Source organism: Eublepharis macularius, chromosome 7, assembly GCF_028583425.1.
Source record: "Eublepharis macularius isolate TG4126 chromosome 7, MPM_Emac_v1.0, whole genome shotgun sequence".
NCBI classification, from domain to species: domain Eukaryota; kingdom Metazoa; phylum Chordata; class Lepidosauria; order Squamata; family Eublepharidae; genus Eublepharis; species Eublepharis macularius.
The window spans coordinates 73,373,703-73,395,684 of record NC_072796.1 but is presented as its reverse complement, the minus strand read 5'-3'; the positions used below and the strand labels follow the sequence as shown (position 1 = coordinate 73,395,684).

General features: G+C 40.2%; 1 protein-coding gene across 3 annotated transcripts in view; it reads left to right on the top strand.

Moving 5' to 3' along the window:
* Window positions 1–21,982, top strand: part of ROCK1 (Rho associated coiled-coil containing protein kinase 1) — a 277,707-nt gene that overhangs the window by 173,812 nt on the left and 81,913 nt on the right. For all 3 annotated transcript variants that reach the window (XM_054984452.1, XM_054984451.1, XM_054984450.1), the window contains 6 exons: window positions 9,393–9,543; window positions 10,192–10,352; window positions 11,729–11,913; window positions 12,986–13,055; window positions 17,817–17,911; window positions 18,857–19,022. In XM_054984452.1, the coding sequence (XP_054840427.1) occupies window positions 9,393–9,543; window positions 10,192–10,352; window positions 11,729–11,913; window positions 12,986–13,055; window positions 17,817–17,911; window positions 18,857–19,022 (828 nt within the window). The remainder of the gene's footprint in view (window positions 1–9,392; window positions 9,544–10,191; window positions 10,353–11,728; window positions 11,914–12,985; window positions 13,056–17,816; window positions 17,912–18,856; window positions 19,023–21,982) is intronic.

Here is a 21,982-nt window from a genome sequence, read left to right as displayed (position 1 = left end):
ATGGCCGTGGGACACATGACTTTTCCTGCGTTCCCGCTCACGCCAAGAACCCATCAGATGTTGGAGGAACTGCAGGAGGAACCCCCTGCTGGGCGGCCCTCACGTTTTCTCTGAGGCCAGCAGCAGGAGGAGAGGGTGCTGGAGGAAGAGACTATGATGAAAGAGCCCACATCTCTGCTCCTTCATCCTCATCCATCTCCAACTGCCCAGCTGAGAGTGGGACACAGTGTGTCTGCCCTGAGCACCTCACAGAAGGTGTCTCCTGGGGTGGTAAGCACCTCCTCTGTGCGGCGTGGGCCCTCCCTTACCTCCGATATCTGGACTCACTTCCAGAGAATGGAGGACCCCCGGTTTGCCCAGTGCCGGCATTGTAGGCAATGGATCAGTTGCGGTCTGGAATGCAGAACCACCTGAAGAGGAAACACCAGGCAGTGCTTCTTCGGGGTGAGAGTTCAAGTGGCACCACATGGATGCCAGCTAGCTAGAAGGAGGCAGGTTCCTCTGGTACTCTCCCCTCACAGGTTCCTGTAGGGCAGGGATGCCAAGCCTCTCTGATGGAGATGCTTGGTACGCAGGATGCTAGTGTGCCCAGAGGGAGGATCCAGAAGGCGACCCAGCACGTCACGCACCACACTGTCAACATGATAGCAGTAGATGGTCAGCCGTTCTCCTTAGTTGACCGCTTCAGCTTCCAGGGGATGCTCGGTGATGCCTATCCCTGGTTCACGATCCCCACTTGCATGACGTTGAGCAGGACCATGGTGCCCTCGTTTTTCAGGGCTGCCAGGGACAACATGAAGGCACAGTTGTCCTATGCTGCAAGGAGAACTGTGCACTTCACGTCCGACATCTGGGCCTGCTCTAGCGTGCAGCATGCGGCTGTCTCACTTACTACTCACTGGTAGCAACCCGAGGACCTTCAGGGTGGGTGTGAGGTGTCCAGTGTTAGGCAGGGATGGATGGGAGACGACCAGACCGGATACCGCAAGGCCTTGCTCCACACCAAGGTTCTCAACATGTCACACACGGCAGAGAACATTGTGGCCACCTTGAAGAGGGAGTTGGATGGCTAGATAGACAAGGGCACCGATACCATGGGATACATGGTGACGGATGGTGGCCAAAACATGAGGGCAGCGGTGCGGCAGGTGAGTCACGACCGCATTCACTGTGCGGTTCACAAACTTCACCTAGTGGTGAAACCTGCGCTTGGGGTGGGCTCCTCTCCAGAACCCCAGGACCCCACAACTCATGACCCCCAGTATCTCCAGCAGAAATGTCGGAGGCTCACAGGTCACTTCTCGCGCAGTGTGAAGTCCACTCATGAACTGCGCCAGAAGCAGGCCAGGGCAGGCATGCCGGAGCATGTCCTGATCTCTGATGTAGTCACTCACTGGAACTCCACCTGTGCCATGCTGGAGAGCTTGGTAGAGCAGCAGGCCACCCTCGAGGCGTGGCTCTCAGGGAGCAATGCTTGAAGGCAGGAGGGTGAGTTCAGCCAGGAAGAGTGGAGGTCCTGAAGCCCTTCAAGGACTTCACTGTAGCGGTCTCATCTTACACTGCGACCCTGGGTCTGCAAACCTGGTGCACATGATCCAGAGTTCACTGGCCTCCTTTGTGGACACAGACACACCATGTGCAGGCATTGTTCCAGCAGCGCACACGCTCTTAAGAAGGCTGCAGCAGGGCATAGCTGCCAAGCTAACACCTCTCACGCAGAAGGAGTTGTGCATGTTGGCGATCATGTGCAACCCGGGCACTTTCGCTGAGCTGGACAGGAACCTCACCCAAGCCGGAGATGCCCTCTGTGCACGGGTGAGGTGTAGGCAGGCCAAGAGGGGTCACTTAGCATCAGAGGGGACGGATAAGGGGCCCAGCCCTGCGGGTTCCTCTCACACCCCTTCTGAGCAGGCTCCCACAGTGGCCACCACCGGGATGTCCATGGAGATGGTGATGCTCTGGCGGGCCCTCAGCCCCTCTGGGATCGTGAGTCATGTGAGAGAGGATTCGGCAGAGGCAGTGGTCAGGGACTACCTTGCGGAGTCCTGTGAGTTGTTGTCAACCAATCTGCTGAGCTACTGGGCCAAGGAGGCTGTCTGGCCAGACCTCTCTCTCGAGGCGCAGCGGCTCCTTTCATGCCCTCCGATGAGTGTGGAGAGTGAGTGCATCTTTTCCTATGTGGGTGACATTGTCAGCCCACATCGCTCTCACCTTCTCCCATGGAGAGTTGAGCAGTTGGTCTTCTTGAATGTCAACTCTCAGCTCTTCGATTTCTCAGGAGTGGACTTCCAGAGTGAATGAGGTGAGCCCTCCTTGTGGCCTGCATCCTCTGCAAGTCTAGGCCCTGGGGAATCACGCTCTTCCCTACAGAAAACTTAGAAGTAGAAAGAAATCCATCAGGAGGAGGGTGGAACTCAATGGCAAAGGGAATGCACCCTGCAAATTGGCCTCCCCCCCCCCCAAACAGGGAAAAACAATCCAAAACTGTCACAGACCCTGTGGGCACAAATTTATTCTGATAACAGGCCCCAGAAATGTTGATTGCCCCTGGAGAGAGAGACAGGTTAGACAGAGACTGGTTAGGTTAGGGACTCACACTAACACAGCAAGAAACTCAGAGTAGCAGCCAAACTAAGCTATGCTGCCGAGGAGAATGTTGTCTAATGTTGTAAAACGTTGTTGCAGTTAAAGTTAAAATGTTCCTTCAATATTGACAGGGTGGGAGGAGTGGGGTTAGTAGGAATGGTGTAGGTGAACACCAGCTGATGATGAAGACTACATCCCAACACTGCCTCACAGGAGGTTTCCAGTTCAGCCTAAACCTGGTGGGGGGTGGGGGGAAACCTCCGCAACCGTGCTCCGCAAATGCCATTGTGTTGTGCTTGTGGCTAGGTACTATTCTGCTCGGTGGTGTTTCCCCAATAGCTGAACTGAGAGCCCAGCTGAAGGAAATGACAATGGTTCTGTTGGACTAAGTTGCAAGAGTTTCTCCTAGTTCAGTTTGGTTTGGGTGGAATGGATGTGTGACACTATGATTTGGTTCCCTTCAGGGTGGATTTGATTTAAATCAAACTGATATAAATCACGATTTAAATCACGATTTAAATCACTAGTCAGTAAGGCTTGATTTAAATCATAGTTTTCTACATAAAGACTAATTCTTGCTGGTATAACTTTAATATCCAAGTAGATGAAGATTTTTAGAATAACAGCTTTTCATATTAGTTTTACAGTTGTATAAAATATTGATTTTAATACTATTAGAAACACATTATAGTTAATTTATTGTGAGATGAATTATCCCCAGTTTAGGTTAATCATTCATATTTGGACAACTTTTCTGTTGTACTTTATTAGAAGGAGAAAAATAATCATTACCTTAATAATAACAATTTAAATAGTTTGATTTATTCAACTGAAACAATAACATTACAGCATATGTTATTTGCTTAAACAAACATCCATGTTTGTTAACTAATTTGGCTAAACAAAATATATATATTTTAAGAAACTTAGACTGTCAGCCCAGCCTACACATGAAAAACTTAAATACTGTCCTCTGTAGCTCACTCGTCATCTTCATCTTCTTCTTTGTTCATAATCTGGAAAAGAAAAACAAGCTTTCCTGCTTTATCGGGTCCCAAACGATTTCTCAGTTTAGAATGAAAGAGTCCAAAGGAAGAGAATATTCTTTCAACGCCTGCAGAAGAAGCTACTGCTGTTAAAAATGAAATCATTACTTGAACAGTCTCTAAATCCAAGTGCTTAAGTGACTTCCACCAGTTCACTGGTGTGACTTTCTTTAAAATATCTTCAGCAAACATATATTTCTTGAATGGTTCCCCCTTAGCTCTGAAGTTTATTATAGTTGGCATTACAGATGGATGATTGCTGGATACCCACGTCATAGCTAACTCCTCTTCCTCAGCACTTAAGTTTTGACCCTGGTACTGGATATTGACAATATTTGCCAAAAAATGAGCTGGAGACAGTGCTTGTCCCATTCGTTTTTTTAATGCTTGTAATTTAATTTTGTCCATGTGTAGTTCTGTTTTTAAGTGTTCACTCAGTTCCTTCCAAATTTCAACAGCATCAGCAATAAAACAGCTATTTTTCTGTATTTTGTTTAAAGCTTCAGAGATGGGTTTCAGGATGCTCAGCATATGTTCAACATTTCTCTTAAGCCCAATGTTGAGGATTTTGGCCATGACAGTGCCATCTATTTTATCTTGATTTTGTTCACAAACTGTCATCAGAATAGGCCAGTTCTTGATATACTGCATTTTGCATGCATGCCTGCCTTACCAATAGGTAAAGGAACTTCATTAAAGTATTCCCAAACTGGGTCTCTTTTACGGCCTGCTGCCATTATAGGTTTTTTCCTCCAAGGAAAGAATGTGATAAACCTCAGGTCATACACACAAAAGTTCCAAAGACTTGTGCAGTATTGTGCTCAAAAAGTTTCACTTTCATTTTGTACTGCTTGCCCCTCCCTCCTCACACTTAGTTTCTTCTTGTGCAGATCTATTCCACTCCAAACAATCAGAAAAATATTGTTTCTATTCACTGAACTTCTTGAACCTTAGCACCGAAGGGGTTGATTCTGTCTTCATAGGTTTGTAGAACAATAGGCTTAAGGTCTTTTTCTCAACTCTGTTCATGTTATAACATTTTTGCTGTGAAGAAGAGGCATGTGATCTCTGCTGAGCTGACACAAATTCAGTTTTGAGAACTGCAAAACCAAGCATCTGTGATAATATCTTGTAGGCAGAGAAACTGCCCAATAATCTTACAAAAACCTCTGGAAGAGCATGACATTGTGAATGGATTAATGGAATTTACCAAAAAAAATAAACATGTACAGCCTTATTCTACATAATTAAAAACTAATCTTTATTTCATGATGGAATAACCTTTGGATGGTAATATATTTTCCTCAAAAAGCATTTTATTTAAAAAAATCCAATTTAAATTTAAAAAATCCGATTTAAATCAAAAAAATCCGATTTAAATCAAAAAAATCCGATTTTTTTTTAAAGCATTGATTTTTATCCACCCTGGTTCCCTTGGAGTCACTATGGTTATGTTGCTGGGGAGGTTATAAATGTTATACTGCTGTAGTTGTACGCTGTCTCCCACCCTCAGCCCAGGAACTCCAAGAAATAGATGGTTTTTGCAAGCAATTATGTGTGTGTGTGTTTGATTCTCTGGTGTACGGGTAGCTGTGGTACTACTGTCTATGAGACTGCTGTGATGTATTGTGATGTGCCTTCCATGCAGTGTAACTTAAAGCCATGGAATAAAATGTTTTTGCAAGTAATTCAATTTGGGTGTTTGTGGTTTTCTGGTGTGAGGATCGTTGTGGTACTATCTAGGAGACTGTTGTGACACTAGTGTCATGTGCCTTTAATGCTGTAACTGAAAGCTACGAATTTTTTTTTAACTTGATTCAGAGTGTGTGTCTGTGTGTGTGTGTGTGTGTGTGTGTGTGTGTGTGATTCTCTGGTGTGAAGGTAAGTTTGCATCATAGGGAACAATGGAGAGTGGCTGGCCAGCCTGCTCAGGGGGTGGGGGGGAATTTGGGAGTGCATGTCTGTGGTTCAGGTGTGCTTTCCCAGGGGTGAGCTTGCACACATGAGTATGCCCTCCACTGTGGCACCCCTGGTCTGTGCATAATTGCCCCTGGGAAAGACAGTTTAAAATTTCCCATCATAGGGAACAATGGAGAGCGGCTGGCCAGTTACTGCAGGGGTGGTTAGTTTTGGAGGGGTGTTTCTGCTGTGTGCGAGTCTTCCTCACAGTAGAAATAAATGGTGTGGTGGGAAGGCCTTTGGAAGGCCATAAAATGCCCCCAAAAGTGAAATCTCCCTGAAACTTGGAAGAGGGTGGGAGGACAGGTAGGAGCAGGTCCCCTGAAAATTGAGTGAATTTTGCTTGCAAAATGTCACCCCAAACCACCTAGAAAGCCCCCTTGTTTTTCCCCATAGGGAATAATGGAGAGTGGAGGAGGATAAGGGCACCTTCTTTGGGGGTCCATAACATGGCCCCCCAAAGTCCAATTGTTCTGAAACTTGGGGAGTCATTCTCCTCTATGACTTAACTACAAGTTAAAAAGTTTTTAATACTAGAGATTCAATCTGGTAAAAAAGCATATGAACTGACACAACCTGGACAGCTTCTAATGACATCAGACAAAATGTTATTTCCTAAGATCTACTCTATATTGCATAGTCTGAAGACGGAAACCCATATTCTTAAATGGAGTAAGAGCCTTGGTTATTGTTTGGATTCTGACAAATGGAAATTTATTTATACTAAAGAATAGGAGTTTTTTCCAGCATACAAGTAAGAAAGAGGTACTTTAAAAAGGTGCATCTGCATCATAACACCAAATAGATTATATAAACTTCCTCTCTCAGTAATAAGTGCTTGTTCTGTATCTCTTCAAAAGCAGATTACGTGGTGGTCATGCTACAGGGCTCAAGTTTATTGGAAAACAATACAAAAGACAATTTTTGAGATACAGGGATTGGTCCGAAGTTTGAAACCTGAAATTTATCTCTTAAACCGTGTTAATACCGTAACGGCTATATGTTCTGACCATGTGGGGATGGTATTTGCATACTATTGGAAACAACTGATGTTGCCTGGCAAATCAGAATGGTTTTTAAACATGTGGGAATTGTTATCAATAATCACACTAACAGCAATTCAAAATTTTAAGAATATTTTAGATGACAAAATTGGCAACAATTGGTTGCATTTTCTGCTGATCTCTGCTGAGCTGACACAAATTCAGTTTTGAGAACTGCAAAACCAAGCAAACAACAATCTATCACTATCACTATTTCTTTGATTACCTTGAAATACCCTACCTTCTTTCTTTACTAAGTTTCATGCATTTTGGTGATAAATTTATACAGTCTTATCAATATGATTTATTCCCAAGATACAGCCAAAATTATAATAAATAATATTTCTTCACAAGCAATACATATAACTAGAGGCACACGACAAGGCTGCCCTCTTTCTCCCCTTTTGTTTGCCCTTGCTTTAGAACCCCTTGCAGCAGAAATCCAAAAAGAAACCAGTATTCATGAAATAACAATTGGAAATAAGGTTTTTAAACTTAGCATGTTTGCTGATGACATACTCTTGTACATTACGAAACCTGAAGAATTATTACAACAATTGAAAGACACACTTCACTCATTCGCTCAATTTTCTGGTTTAAAAACAAACATTGCAAAATCAACAATTCTTCCAATTAACATATCACAAACAACTAAAAATATTTTTTTGAGATGCACAATTATCAATGGGTAGATAAATACCTTCCCTATTTGGGAATTAATATACCAAATAATGTGAATCATATTGTAAAATATAATCATACCAAGAAAATTAAGGAAATAAAACTTGATATTCTTAAATGGAATAGACAACAATTGGCTTGGCACAACAGATTAAATTTAATCAAGGCCTTCATTTTACCAAAATTTATTTTTTATTCCGCACTATTCCTATACTACCACCCAAATCTATATTAAAGCAATGGCAAAAAATATTAAATAAATTTTTATGGAATTATAAGAGACCAAGAATTTCCTTTCAAATGCTAAGACAACTCGCATCCAACAGGGGTATCAAATATCTAGATATCTCAGCATATGCTAATGCAGTACATTTAGCCAAAATAATACAAGTTATGAAAAATATTGAGAGCATTGAGTGGATCCAAGCATCAAATTATCTATACTCTTCAATGTCATTTCAAGAAATTTTATGGAGTAAACATAATACTCGCCCAAAACAACTCAGTGACAATCTATTTATAACACATCTACTTAAAATATGGGACTTACACAAAAGAAAACTAACTCCTAAAATACCACATTATTCTACTTTCCTACTACAAGACTGGTACGCTCCTGGAAATCAGCTCACTATACGAAATTATTAGAAAAAACTAAATATAACAAAACTTTCAGATATAACAACAACAAAAGTCCTCAAAACAAAAGAAGAACTTGAACGGAATACATGTTTCCATACCATGGTTCATTTATTTCCAGCTTTCTTTCATGCTTTGCAAATATAATTATATGAAATAAATCAAAAACCCAAAACAGATCTTGAAAAACTCTTAGACTGGTACCCTCAATTTTGACCCCAATTTCAAAATTGACAAAGGTTTAATTTCCAAAGTGTATAATATAATATTACATAGCACTAAACCCAAAAGATACGTATACCAAGACAGCTGGCAACAAGATTGTAAGGCAATAACACAAGAACAATGGTCCCAAATCTGGACATCTTCTCTATTAAAATCTCATGAAATAAATGTTAGATGACAGACTTTCAAAATCATTACGAGGTGGTATTACACACCCAAAAAACTTTCAAAGATCACATCATCCCATTCTTCTCTTTGCTGGAAAAAATGCGGTGAAGATGGTTCATATGCGCACGGCTGGTGGGAGTGTTGTAGTGTCAAAAATGTTGGAGAGACTTTTTAGAACAAATAGAACATATAACTTCATATAAAATCCCACTAGATCCACAACTAATATTTCTAGATCTTTGGCAAGCAGTTCAGATTCCAAATACACACCGACATCTTATATCAAGTTTCTTGAATGCAGCGAAGTCACTGCTAGCGCTCAATTGGAAGAAATATACCCCTCCATCAGTAACACAATGGTATTCCCAGGTCTGGGATCAGTTTATAGTTGCAAAAATTACTAAAAGGATCCGGTGTTCAAATTCACCTAATAAAAAAAACAAATTTCTATGAAAAATGGATGCCCTTTTTCGAATTTATTGATAAAAATGACATGCAGCCTTCTAGTTTCTTATATCGAACTATTTTAGAATAATGATGTTTTATATACGTTTACTACTTATAGTAGCAAAGCTTTTCCAGAACAAGAGTTACCTACTTGTAATGATATAATTTGTCAAAATCTACGTGTTCAACATTTTGTATCAGTTAACCTCATGTTATCATCGAATTATCATTATATGTATAAGGATGTTTTATTTAATTAATAAAGTCTGTTTGAATTTTAAAAAAAGAGTTACAGGGGATTAGGGTAGGGGAAGATTTAATGTTTCTTGCATTCTTAGTGAAGAAATTTTAACTAAATGGCATATTATGTGTCATTGATGTGATTAAGAGTTTGTTTGACTTTACCAAATTTATTTTACATGAGTATAATAAGGTATCGCTTTTACTGTAAACCATCAAGTTGCAGTAAGAAAAACATAGAGGGGGGCTTGTGATGGGACAAAAGCCCCTGAAAAGTGTTGTGGAACTCAAAAGTTTGTAAAATTTAATACATGATTATGATTTTAATTTAACTTTGATTTGTTAAATTATCCTGCAGGAAAAGAATAATTTAGAAATAGATCTAAACTACAAACTTAAAATGTTACAACAGCATTTAGATCAAGAAATAAATGAGCATAACATAGATAAAGCTCGTCTGACTGACAAACATCAGTCAATAGAAGAGGCCAAGTCAGTTGCAATGTGCGGTAGGTACTTGCATCTTTGAAAATACTATTTGTATTTGTACATATTTTTTCTTGACAATAACAACAGATTGCTTGTCAGTTACATGAGGAGGGGAGTCTCAGGCTAGTTCAGTTTTGCTATAGGTCAGTATACATTGTGCACGAATAGATGTTTTATGTCTTGGAAGTTGTCTTCTCTTTCATCAATGAGCCATTTGTCTATTAGCAGTCTTTTAAGCAAAACAAAGCTAGAGTCTATGGAAGCAGCATCAATACTGAATTGTAAAAATATTTTTCTGCTAACACAGTAAGCTGGTAAAAGGGACCTTTAACTTTCCTCTTTTATTAAAGAGATTCCTTTAAAAACATTAGATGAAAAAATACAGTAAAACTATAACATTATCTTTATTTTACGAAGTAAAAATAATATATGTTCCAACCTCTTATACCCCCTCAGTTGTCTTGAGGGTTCTGGGGCCTTCAGAAACAATATGTGCAATTCTCCTGAGGAATATAACTAGGAAGGGGAATTGGCAGAAATCTCCACACACCCACATGCATGAGCATTTGCTCTGTATATGTGTGTTGGTTGGTTGGTTGATTGATTGTCTCCTTGCTGAAGTAGTCATGTCTCATGTTGAAGATGTGCTAACTTTGGTTCTTATTTAGAAATAGAAAAAAAAGTAAAAGAGGAAAGAGCAGCAAGAGAAAAAGCAGAAAATAGAATTGTTCAGATTGAAAAACAATGTTCCATGCTGGACTTTGATCTGAAGCAATCTCACCAGAAGATGGAACACCTTTGTGAGCAAAAAGAGAGACTAGAAGATGAGGTAACTTTGTTTACTTTCTTTTCCAGAGTGATTGTTAAAGAGAAGTTAACATTCCTCATATTCCTTGAAGCTGAAAAAAACCACACCTTTTGAAGAGCAAGATGCGAGTCCAATAGCACCTTAAAGACCAACAAGCCTTCTAGAGTTATAAACTTTTGAGAGTTTATGCTCCCATCTAATGAAGGAATATCTTATGAAGGGAGCCTGACTCTTGACTGCTTATACTCTGGAAATCTTTTTGATCTTTAAGGTGCTACTGGTCTTCTACTGCAGACCAACATGGCTACCCAACTGAAACCCACCTTTTGAGTTTAACCAAATCAAAATTTCATGGTCTCTATTTTTGTGGGGGGGAAATAAATTTAATGTAGCAACTTAAAAAGCTCTCTGATGGATTCCTGATTCCGGAAAGGCATATATGCAAATTACTAAGTTATTGAAACTGAAAGACAAACAGACCTGTCATCAAACCCCTGGGGCCCTTTATACTGCATTGTGAGAAACCACATGTGAGAAATTGCATCAAATGTTCGAACTGGGGAAAATGGCTTGCTTGGTAAGAAATGTCTTATGTCTAAATGTTGACGTATATTCTATTTCACATGGAATATAGAACCCCACAACTACCTCTGCATGCTGATAAGGGCTTGGGTGGTACAGCTTTTAAAAAACAACAACAGGAGGCTCTGTACTAGCTTTTGCAATGCGAAAGACTTTCAAAAATTGTTAAGGATAGGCATAGACAGGGCTCAGTTTGAGGGGGAACGTGCAGGAACGCAGTTACGGAAGTTCCCCAAAGAGGTCACATGTCAGGTGGCCCAGCCCACCTGACTCTCAGCCATTTTGGGCCCGTTTCAGCCTGGATTTGTGCCAAAACACCCCAGATTGGGCCTTTGACGGGTGGTGGGTCACTCTCTCACTCAGCAGCGGCCCGATCCTGACCATTTTGGGCCCCTTTTCGGCCATTTTCAGCCCCTTTTTGCCATTTTGGGCCCAGTTTCGGCCCTGAATGGCCAGGATTGGGTCCAAAACAGCCAGGATAGGTGATGTCAGGGGGTGTGGCATATGCAAATCAGTTGTGCCAATGACACTTCTGGTGATGGAAAGGGGTGTGGCATATGCTAATGGGTTATGCTAATGAATTTCTCCAGCTCTTTTTCTATGAAATGACCCCTGGTTATAGACATTTCCTACTACTCAAAGTGGGGATGGGAAACCAACCCCCTATCTAAGTATAAACAATTCCTTGGATCTTGGCTACTATTTTATGGAAAGTGTATTGTTGCATAGCCCAATATGGAAATTGTGGCATTGTATATTAATTATTACTGCTTTTTAGAAATCTAAAAACCTGTTTTCCCCTAAAATACGGATAGGTTAAAAATCTTGCACTTCAGCTGGAGCATGAAATAAATAAGAGAGTGATGACCCAAAATGAACTGAAGATGCATGCTATAGAAGCAGATAACTTGAAAGGTTCTGAGAAGCAGCTAAAACAGGAGATCAACACATTGTTAGAAGCAAAGAGATTAGCCGAATTTGAGTTGGCTCAGCTGGCTAAGTAAGTAATGAAATTGAATTTAAACCAATTGTATCATGTAACACCCCAGCAACAAATATTAGTTGGTATTTTTTCTATCTTTATTTCAGTATATGGGTATTTTTATTCAGTAATGTTTGATTACTCTGATGCCTTTTTCTTATGTACTCTGATTAAGGGGGGCTGGTTTAGAAGTATCTATTTTAATGCTACAGAAGTAGTCTTTCCCTAAAGATTTGTTGGAATCTTAGAGGCAAGCCACTTCAGGATTCCTAGTTTTACAGTGAGCTAATAAGAATAAAACTGTTTCCAGTTTGTAATTTCTTCTAATCTTCAATTTTCCAAGATAGTGTGTTTAGAGCAGAGCTACACATTATGTGTTGTATACAGCCGTGGGAGCTCTAATTTGAACAGGCAGATTGCCACAAGGAGGAGGGGCTCTCTAAATCATTCTCTTTTGCCTTTTCCCTGCCAAAAATCTGCACCATCAGGCTGGGTTTTTTTACCTCACAAGGAAAATTTTAGTACCTAGAATTTTGTCCCAACGTGGGATGAAAGTCTCTTGAGGGTAGTGATTTTAAGAAGGAAAAAGGCAGAAATAGAATTGGTAAAATAGCTGTACGTGTAAGTGTAGTTTTATACCTTGTGCTCAAATAAATATTCAACTTGATTAACTGATATGTAAAGATTCACAACTGAATGTGTAAAGATTCTCCATTAAAGATTTATTTAAACTGATTAGGGGATTTGAAAACTATGTGAAATAGTTGTCAGAGGTGGGGGAATAATATAGAGACAGAAAGGTGGAAAGAGAGGCAGGAAGAACGTAGCAAACGTAAGACTATAAGAAGTGCAAGGCTGGTTTAACCGAGAGCTCCACCTTCTCCAGTATTCTGTTTCACTGGCCAAACAGATTCTTTAGAGGGCCAGCAAACAGGGTACGGACGTGAAGGCCTTCCCCCTGTTGTAGCCCCCTAGCACTGTTTGTCAGAGGTTTACAGCCTCTGGATGCAAAAAAGAGGGTTGTGTTTGATGGCATTTCATTTAGTTGTAAACAAGCGCTGTTACTCATTTTATTTTGTTTCTCTCAAAGGCAGTATAGAGGGAATGAAGGTCAGATGCGTGAACTACAAGATCAACTAGAAGCTGAGCAATATTTTTCTGTAAGCTGCTTCTTGTATATTACACAAACCACTTTAATTATCATGATAACGTTGGATAAACCTAACAGTATTTTTTTTTTTTTGTATTTCATATCAGTAGCTCTTTTTGCCATGATCAGGTGGGGGAAAAGAGAGGAGGAGAAGGAGGATGTAGCATGCTCACCAAGCTGGGCACAACTAAGCCACAAGATGCTTAACTACAACTTTTATTATATTTGGAATTGTGACATTACAGTCACAGTTCTCAGCAGAAATCTGATCCAACCCATCTACTGAGTAATTAAGGGAGAAAAAGAGATCTGAGATAGTAGGCAACATGAGCCTCCCAAACTGACCATAAATAACCAGTAGCAATGCTGTGTAGAATGGCCCATGTTCTCAAAACGTGATCCCTTAAGAAAAACTGATGGAGGTTTAATGGAGAGCTCATCTCCTGCATATTGTCCCTGCTTGATACCTGTCTGCCATTAAATGAATGCTGCCTTAGTTGTCTGACTTCAAACGAAATCAATACATGTTCATTCCAGAAAGATTGCATCCCTGGTAACCTTCATGGCAGGACAGCACTCAGTATTAGAGATGGGCATGAACCAGAAAAAAACGAACCATGCTGTTTGTGGTTCATTGTATTTCATGAACCATGAACTTTCATGAACCTGCCCTGGTTTGCTAACTGGTTCGTTTGGTTCATGAAAATGTCACATCCAGGTCAGCAAACCATCACTTCTGGGTCAGCAGAAGGCCACTTCCGGGTCTGCAGGAAGTCCATCCCCTGTTGCCTAGGATTGGCACCAGGCTGTCTGCAGTGACAAACCAAAAAATGAACCAAACAAACCAGCCTAAAGTTCGTGGCGGTTCGTCAGAAATGGGCTCTGATGAACCGCTGGTTCGCGAACCATAAACTGGCCTGGTTCGTCACGAACTTTGGTTCGTATTTCGGTTTGTGTCCATTTTTACCAGTATCCTCTCAAATATGTGTTTACATCTCTGTTTGGTTTCCGCTGAAAGGCTGTTCTAAATTGGTCCAATTGAAGCTGGTCAAAAATCATAATAATACTTCCCAAGTTTTCCTTCTTGCTCTTTGTAACTGTTCATTGTTGGGAATGTGAGATCCTGATGGTGACCATGCACAAAGCCCATTAGTGGCTTATTTCTGAAATGACTTTTTGTAAGAAAGAGCCTGCCTGAAACTTCTGCGCAGGTGTGGTATCTGGTGGCAGGCCTCTTGGGAAGAAATTCAAAAAGGAGAGTCCATAGACAACAGAAAAAGTTTGGATTAGAATAATCTGAGTTAAGAAATAAGAAATGAATCTAATTAATTACTTAACAGGATCTAATTCAATTGGATTAGAGAAATAGCATTGTCTGTGTGGAAAAGAATGTGCTCTTTCCCTTTTCCAATAACAAATCCATATAAAGTTGTTATACAAATAGTGTCTATCTATTGAGCTGTTAAAATGTTTCTTCTCTTAAAAACAGGCCTTTCAGTTAGCTCCATATGTTTAATGGTATGATGGCCTAAAGGAGTCTTTTCCCTAGCAGTGAGCTCTTTCAAAAAGGCAATATCAGGTCCCTAACAATATCTTTTTTTAAAAAAATTTTCATTTAAATATCATGTTTATTACAAGCATTCTCAGAAAGTACATGAAACATTTTGGAGAGTCATTAGTGTTCCTTATATGCTAAAAATTTGGGATGGCCAAACATCACGTAAGGGTAGACCTCCTCTCAAACAAATTAAATTGTGGATGTAAAGTCAGACCAATCTCCTTCCTCTACTTGCCTTATGAGCATTTTTTAAAATTAAAGTTAAAGATATAACTATATACAATGAAACATACAAAAGCACAAAACAGATATAAGTTGTTATAACAGATAATTTCTAAGTCAAAAACTGTTACTGACATGAGCTCAATATTGATTGCTAATATCCTTAGTGCTTATTTTAATCAATGAACTATGTACAAGTAAAACTATAAAGGCATTTTCTCAAACAATTAGTTGCTTAATACTCCATTCCAAAATTAGAAGTGCATGATTAGATACTTTTGAAAAGATGAAGTTACTAATTGTGGATCTGAGTCAAGGAGATAGTCTATAAACGGTTGCCATTTTACTAACAACATCTTTATTGAATCAGTGCCTAGTTTCCTTGAACAGGGATTGCCTGCTTAACTCTTAACACTTAATACTGCAGATCACTTTGTGTTTGCTGCCTTCCTGGTGTGATTAATGGCTAGCAATAACATTTTACCTAGCAATGGCTCTCCCATAAGGCAGATGCCTACAGCAAAGGCAAGGGGCTGCTGGTTGGTTGGTAAATAAACTAGCTTCCTAACCAAAGTCTGGGAAGTAAGTCCAGATCGTTAGGTCAGTCACAGCTCTCCAGAGCTCTCTCAGCCCCACCCACCTCATGGGGTGATTGTTGTGAGGATAATAACATACTTTGTAAACTGCTCTGAGTGGGTGTTAAGTTGTTCTGAAGGGCGGTATATAAATCGAATGCTGCTGCTGCTGTTGTTATTATTATTATTTTAGCAAGTACTCTGCACTTTAGAAAGGAGTGGTAAGGAATAGAAACAGTGTGCCCCCAGTTTTATCAGGCACCTTTGATTGCCAAGTGCTGCAGTATGTTCCAAGCTTAACCTCATGTTCTTGAATAAAGCACCACTCTTTTCTATGAGATAACCTGATTCCTACCCCTTCACAGAGGTGTCCAGGTGCATTTGAAGAGTCCAGCTGCATCTAGAGACTCCTCTTCCTCTAAGTACTTTGTGATAGGTAAAGATTCTCCAATATATGAGCTATTTTAGGGGAGAGAGGCAACCATTTACTCCCGTGTCATTGTTACAGATTGCCTCCTCTTTCTGCTTGGTTGCTGTTTATGCAGTCATTCCCTCTGCCCATAATTTTTGGGGATCTTAGCCAGTCAAGGCAAAGTTAGACTTATCCTATTTCAGGACCCTTTTATCGTTAGGCACAGACAACAGGAACACAGTTTTCATCCCAGTCTGACCGCTCTTCTACCCTTTGCTGCCAGTTAGTATCTTGGCAGCTCAATAGACAAGGCTGCATACTAGCCATAATCTATGTTGAACCACTGTAGCCTATGTTATTGACATTATCACTACTTACCTTTTTCTTTTTCCTTCTCCCCTGCACCAGGCACAAGTTTTTTTTTAAAAAAAGGATTATTGCAGTAAATTAGCAGTGCAAAGAGAAACCCCACCGCAATAAAGCTGGATAAACATTCTCATAAGAATGTTGACTACTTCATATCAAGATGTAAGTGCTCAATGAAAGTGCTTAATGCAAAATTCAAAATGTAAAGTCACAGTATACTAATCATTATTTCCATTTAAAATATAACAGCAACAAGTACAAAGCGTCATTGTATCCATTTTGAATGTAACAATATTATATTTCATGGTTCAATGTATTCTGGTTCAGCAACCTAAACCAGATAAATTCTTAACAGTCCAAAAAGCATTTTAATATGTTGCAGTTTCTTTTCTCTTTTCAGATGGTCTTGATAGGCTGTTAGAACAGTACAGAAAGACAACTTCAAGGGCAAGTCAATAACGTAAATCAAATCGTGAAAGCCATACAGCTCAACAAAGTGCCAGCTCAACCTTTGTTTCATCCTCTTCCTCAAGAGATGCAATCAGCCTCACTCCATAAACTACAAAAATAATAATATTAAGAACAACATCTGCCCTTCTAAAAAATAAATAATAAAAGATTCATTAATTGAAAGTGATGTCTGTTACATTCAGAATGGATACAATGGCATGCTTTGTACTTTATTGCGGTTATATTTAAAACGGAAATAATCATTAGTATACTGTGACTTTACATTGTGAATTTTGTACTAAGCACGGTCATTGAGCACTTACATCTTGATATAAAGTATGTAACATTCTTATTAGACATCCAGCTTTATTGTGATCAGGGCTGGTGCCAGAGTTTCTGGCATCTGAGGCTGGGGGCAGCTTCAGGGCTATTGCTGCCCCCACGCGCACGCGCTTTGTGCGCGCGCACCTGGACTGCGTGATGACATCACTGGAACATTCTGCCTCCAAGCCCTCCCACTCAGTTGCCCCGCGCTGCCCCGGCCGCCTGTCATGCCTGGCCTGTAGCTGTGTGTAGGCACTGGCAGCAGCAGCAAGGTGCAACTGAACAGGAGGGCTAAGAGGGCCTGCTCAGAACTGCCCTGTGCTGCCGCCGCCAGCATGCGCTCCCAGCCGGCCGCAGTAGCTGCAGGCCAGGTGTGGCAGGCGGCCAGGGCGGTGTGCAGGCATCTTCCCAGCCCTCCCACTCAGCCACCAGCACTGCTGCTGCCAGCTCCGCAGTGCACGCCCCCGTCCCCGGTTCCTCCTCCTGCGCCTCAGCGCTCAAGGCGGCTGCCGGGCCCACCTCCATGGACGCGCCGGCCTTGATTGCAGTGGGGTTTCTCTTTCCAGGCACAAGTAAGTCAGAGAGCAATCTTTTTCTTAAAAAAAAAGATAGAAATATAATGTTGTATGCTATTTATTTTCAGTATATTTGAGAATTTGTGTCTTATAACAGATAATAGGCTGAATCCTGCAGTGTTTTTTGCCATCTTTCCTAGTTCCTTCCCCTCCTTATTACAGTGTGCATGTCTCACAACCCCAACATAGACTTTTTGTTTGTCAAAGGAGATTAAAATCTGGATGGATCCAATCCCAAAGCCTTAATTTAAGTTCAGTATGATGGCTTCCCTCTCTATTTCATTTGCAGACGCTTTACAAAACTCAGGTTAAAGAACTTAAAGAAGAAATTGAGGAGAGGAACAAAGAAACTCAGAAAAAAATACAGGAATTACAAAATGAAAAGTAAGTCAATTTTATGGGCATGGTCTTGCCAAAGTTAAGAAATGTTAAGGCCTGATTTAACCTGGAAGTTGGACGCTTGCTTAGTTCTCTCTCTGTCTCTGTCTCTGTCTCTCTCTCTCTCTCTCTCAAAGCAGTGGAACTTAAACTGCATAATAGTGGGTTTGTATCTCCCTTTTTAGAAGGAGAATAACATTAAGATCTTTAAATAACAAAAGAAAGATATTTTTATCACCCTTTAGAGATGGAAAATCTCAAAAAATCAGTAAGAAAAAGATATTGAGTAATATCTTTTTAATATCACAAATTCCTACCCTGAACAATTAGTCTAATGGTCTAAAATGTGTCTTTAAGACAAAGCAGTATCAGACATGAGAAATGAAGTTTTTGGTATATATTGCTCAGTATATAGACTCAGTAACAAATAGTAAAGAAATTATATAGTAAAGAAATTATATACCAGTGTATTCCTAACAGGAATAGCTTCTATTCCACAAAGTTGAAAAAGGTATTCCACATACTTGAAAAGGTACTGCACACAGTCTACAGTAGACTTTTCCATAATTGTGGAAGGTTTTGTTTTTCTTTTTTTACACACAGATGATAAAGTGCATGCATGCAAGGTAAAATATGTAATAGTAAAATGTGACTTGGAGTATAGATGCATGTTGTACTTCAAAAAAGCTTTTTCTGAAAGTAAATAATTGGTTATATATATAAAGATTTAAAAAATTTACATTAGAAATGAAGTTAGAACTGCAGAATTATTTTCTCATTCCCGTTTAGAAGTTCAGCTCTTTTCTTGCAAGTATAATAGTATATTTCCTGAATTAGGGAAGTTTTTCTTTGTAAAACTGGTTAATTAAAATGGCAAAATAGGATTATATTTAGCTTTTAAGAGACTAAAAATCATGTTGTATGTGAAAAAGTATGAATTCTTTGTTGTAGAGAAACTCTTGCTGCCCAGTTGGATCTGGCTGAAACAAAAGCTGAGTCTGAGCAACTGGCTCGAGCCCTCCTTGAAGAACAATATTTTGAACTTACTCAGGAGAGCAAGAAAGCAGCATCACGACACAGACAAGAAATTACTGATAGGGACAATATTGTAAGCCGGGTAAGTTACTTTGTGATAGCAAACTGACATGTAATATCCTGATGAGGGAGTGATACTTGCTAATCCTATATTTTGTATAATATATTTTGTAATACTACTCCAGATATGAATGTTACTCTGATGTCCACATAGATTCAAGCATACGTCTCCCTGATCATTTCAGTTGAGGGGTTTGGTCTGTGGGCATAGAGGAATACGCATAAAGATTGCCCCATTCCATGAAATGATAGGAAAAGCAGTTCAGTTAAAGGAGTATCATACATATGTCAAAGCTCCCTTGCCTAGGACAGATTGCTGTATTGGTGTATTGTTTTTAAAACAAAATTTGCTCACAGAACAAAACAGTAGAGGTGTGTGGGGGGGTTTCCCCCCATAATTTGCATTTATGACATTGTCAGCCCAGAGTATACCTAACAGAGGAACATCTGCAACGTTTGGTCTAAAGTTTAACAATAAAAATTTTTTAGGCCAAGTGAACAAACAGGTATTGGACAGATACTTCCATTTACTTCTTCTGGATTTTGTGCATAATACTGAAGGGCTTTATGTCTGCATTGAGCTACAGTTTGGAAACTCTAGAGCAGTTTTTAGGCACAGAAAATCTCCTCTCAAGAGATTTAGTGTGAACTGCACATGCCTGCGGAGGATGTGTTGCACCTTCCTGTTCATTTCTCTTTTGTCTGCTGTAGTGGTGGCATCAGTTTGAAACCTCTCATTTGTGGGCTGCTGTGTGGAAAAATACCCACATGGCTTCTGAAGAAATGGTGGATATAGCTGCTGTGTTGCAGAATGTCCTCATTTCATCTAACTTTCAACAGAGCGGTGATAGAGACTCTATCTCAAGGCCTTCCTTGATTCAGGCCATAGTGTGTCTTGTAAGATGCCTAAGAGAGGATCAATCCTGTTTACCAACCAAGATGAAGAAGGCAAAATATCACAGATCCATAGCCCAGTGGTCAGGTTCTTCTTCTGTACCAAGAGCAGAGGTGTCAGTCCTAGTACTTTCCACTGCTCCACCAACATGAAACTCAGTTGTAGAATTCTCTCTGTTGGTTTTTCACTAGTGCTCCAATCCTCATCATTAACAATAATAACTGTGCTTATATATCACTCTTCTAGACAGATTAGGGCCCCACTCAGTGGTGAACAAAATCAGTGTTATTACCTACACAATACAGCTTGGGGAGCTGAGGCTGAAAGGAGTGGCTTACCCAAGGCTACCAGTTAAACTCACAGCACTAGTGGGATTCATATTAGCAAAGTTCTGATTCACTCAACCACTATGCTACATCTGGATTTGCCACTTAGATCACCTCATTCTTTGGTTCCAATACCTTACTGTCGCCAAAATGGCCAACCAAGATTGCTTGCTGTGGCTGGGCAGCCTCTGGTAGCGTATATCTGTGAATACTTTAAAGTTCTATTTGTCCCACACTTTAGGTTTATATGCTTTTGGCTTATATCCATGCCCAAATACTTCGTAAGGGAGAAGCAGAAATGGCACTAGAGGCTGTGTACATTTCAAAAGGAAACAGCAGCTTTATTAAACAGGCAGGGTTGCTATATAGGTAGGCAGGGAAAGAAAAGCTGAGGTAAATTTTGATTGTAGAACAGAATACTTCAAAAGTATTAGGCACAGTAATCTTATAGCTTAGTCTCAAATATTTACAGTTCTTAAAAGTGAGAGGTTAGTTGTTTCAGACTTAGGTTACTCTAACAAAGTTCCTTCATAGATTGCACTTCACAGTTTAGGTGATCTGACTTCAATACAGCACTATTTTCCCTTTACACCAGACCTGGGATCTCCCTCAGAGCCAAAACCCCTTTTTTAGACACTGGGCAGGAGTTATCCTTCTCCAAAAGACGGAACTCTGATCACTTGGCTGAAGGGGAATCTGCTTTCACTACCCACTTCCTTTGCCAACAACACACTCCCAGTTCTATCTTGTCTGTGTAAATTAGTGTTGGCTTTCACACTTTAGTTCCTTAACTAAAAGTTTTCCATAAACATAAAGCTGTCCCAGTTAGGACAAACGTTTCCTTTTTCCTCACACAGAGGGTTAGTAGTTTGACCTTCCTTGTCAAACTCCAGATTTCAACTCCTACAACAATTCTAACAGCACTAATTGTTACTTTTTCACTGACCAGTCACAGATGTGGGGGAGCAGTCTGTCAATCATTCTCCTTTCAGGCAGTTTTTTTAACCCCTTTCCTTCCACTCTCTGGGTGGTGCACTTAGTAAACCTTTCATTTAAAATCCCATTTCATCACACCTTCATATTGATAACCAGTAATAAGTGATTCAGATCCTCTCCTCCTGACTCTAGGTCCCAGTCTTGGTTCAGATTCCTGGGCAGAGACTCTTATTCAGTTCATTTCTCAAAATATCTGACTGCTGATCCCATTCCTGATCCTGGGGTCATTGGTTCCAGTTTTTGGAGAAAGTTACTTTTACAGAAAATGCACTTCAGTCATCTTTCAACTCATGCACAAGTTTTTTAAGCCACTAACCACCTGTGACTTGTTCCTTCTTACCTTTTAAAGTGATGTGTATGGCTTCTTTTCCTTCAGTAAGAAGAGCTAGTGAACTTTGTGCCCCTCCATATCTGCAGTTATATAAAGGTAGATATAGGAACCTGAAAGCTTACCTCCCAGTTTTGAGCGTTGACCACAGCCACTCCAGCAACCAGGCAGGCAGGACATGGTTCCAGTTATTTATGAGACTCAAAGCTGTCCCTTTCCCAAAGGCCAGGCTTTCCAACCTTGGGTTCCTTTCTGGGGTAGACTGATGCACAAGACATGAATTCCAGACTCAGCTTAGTAAAAGATAAGTTTATTAATTATTGGGTGTCTCCAAAAAGCATGAAGCACTCTTACTCAGGCAACAAGCATTAAAACAACAAATCCTTACTGTTGCTAAATATTAAAAACTGCTTGTATAAAACTTAGAGATGCTTAGA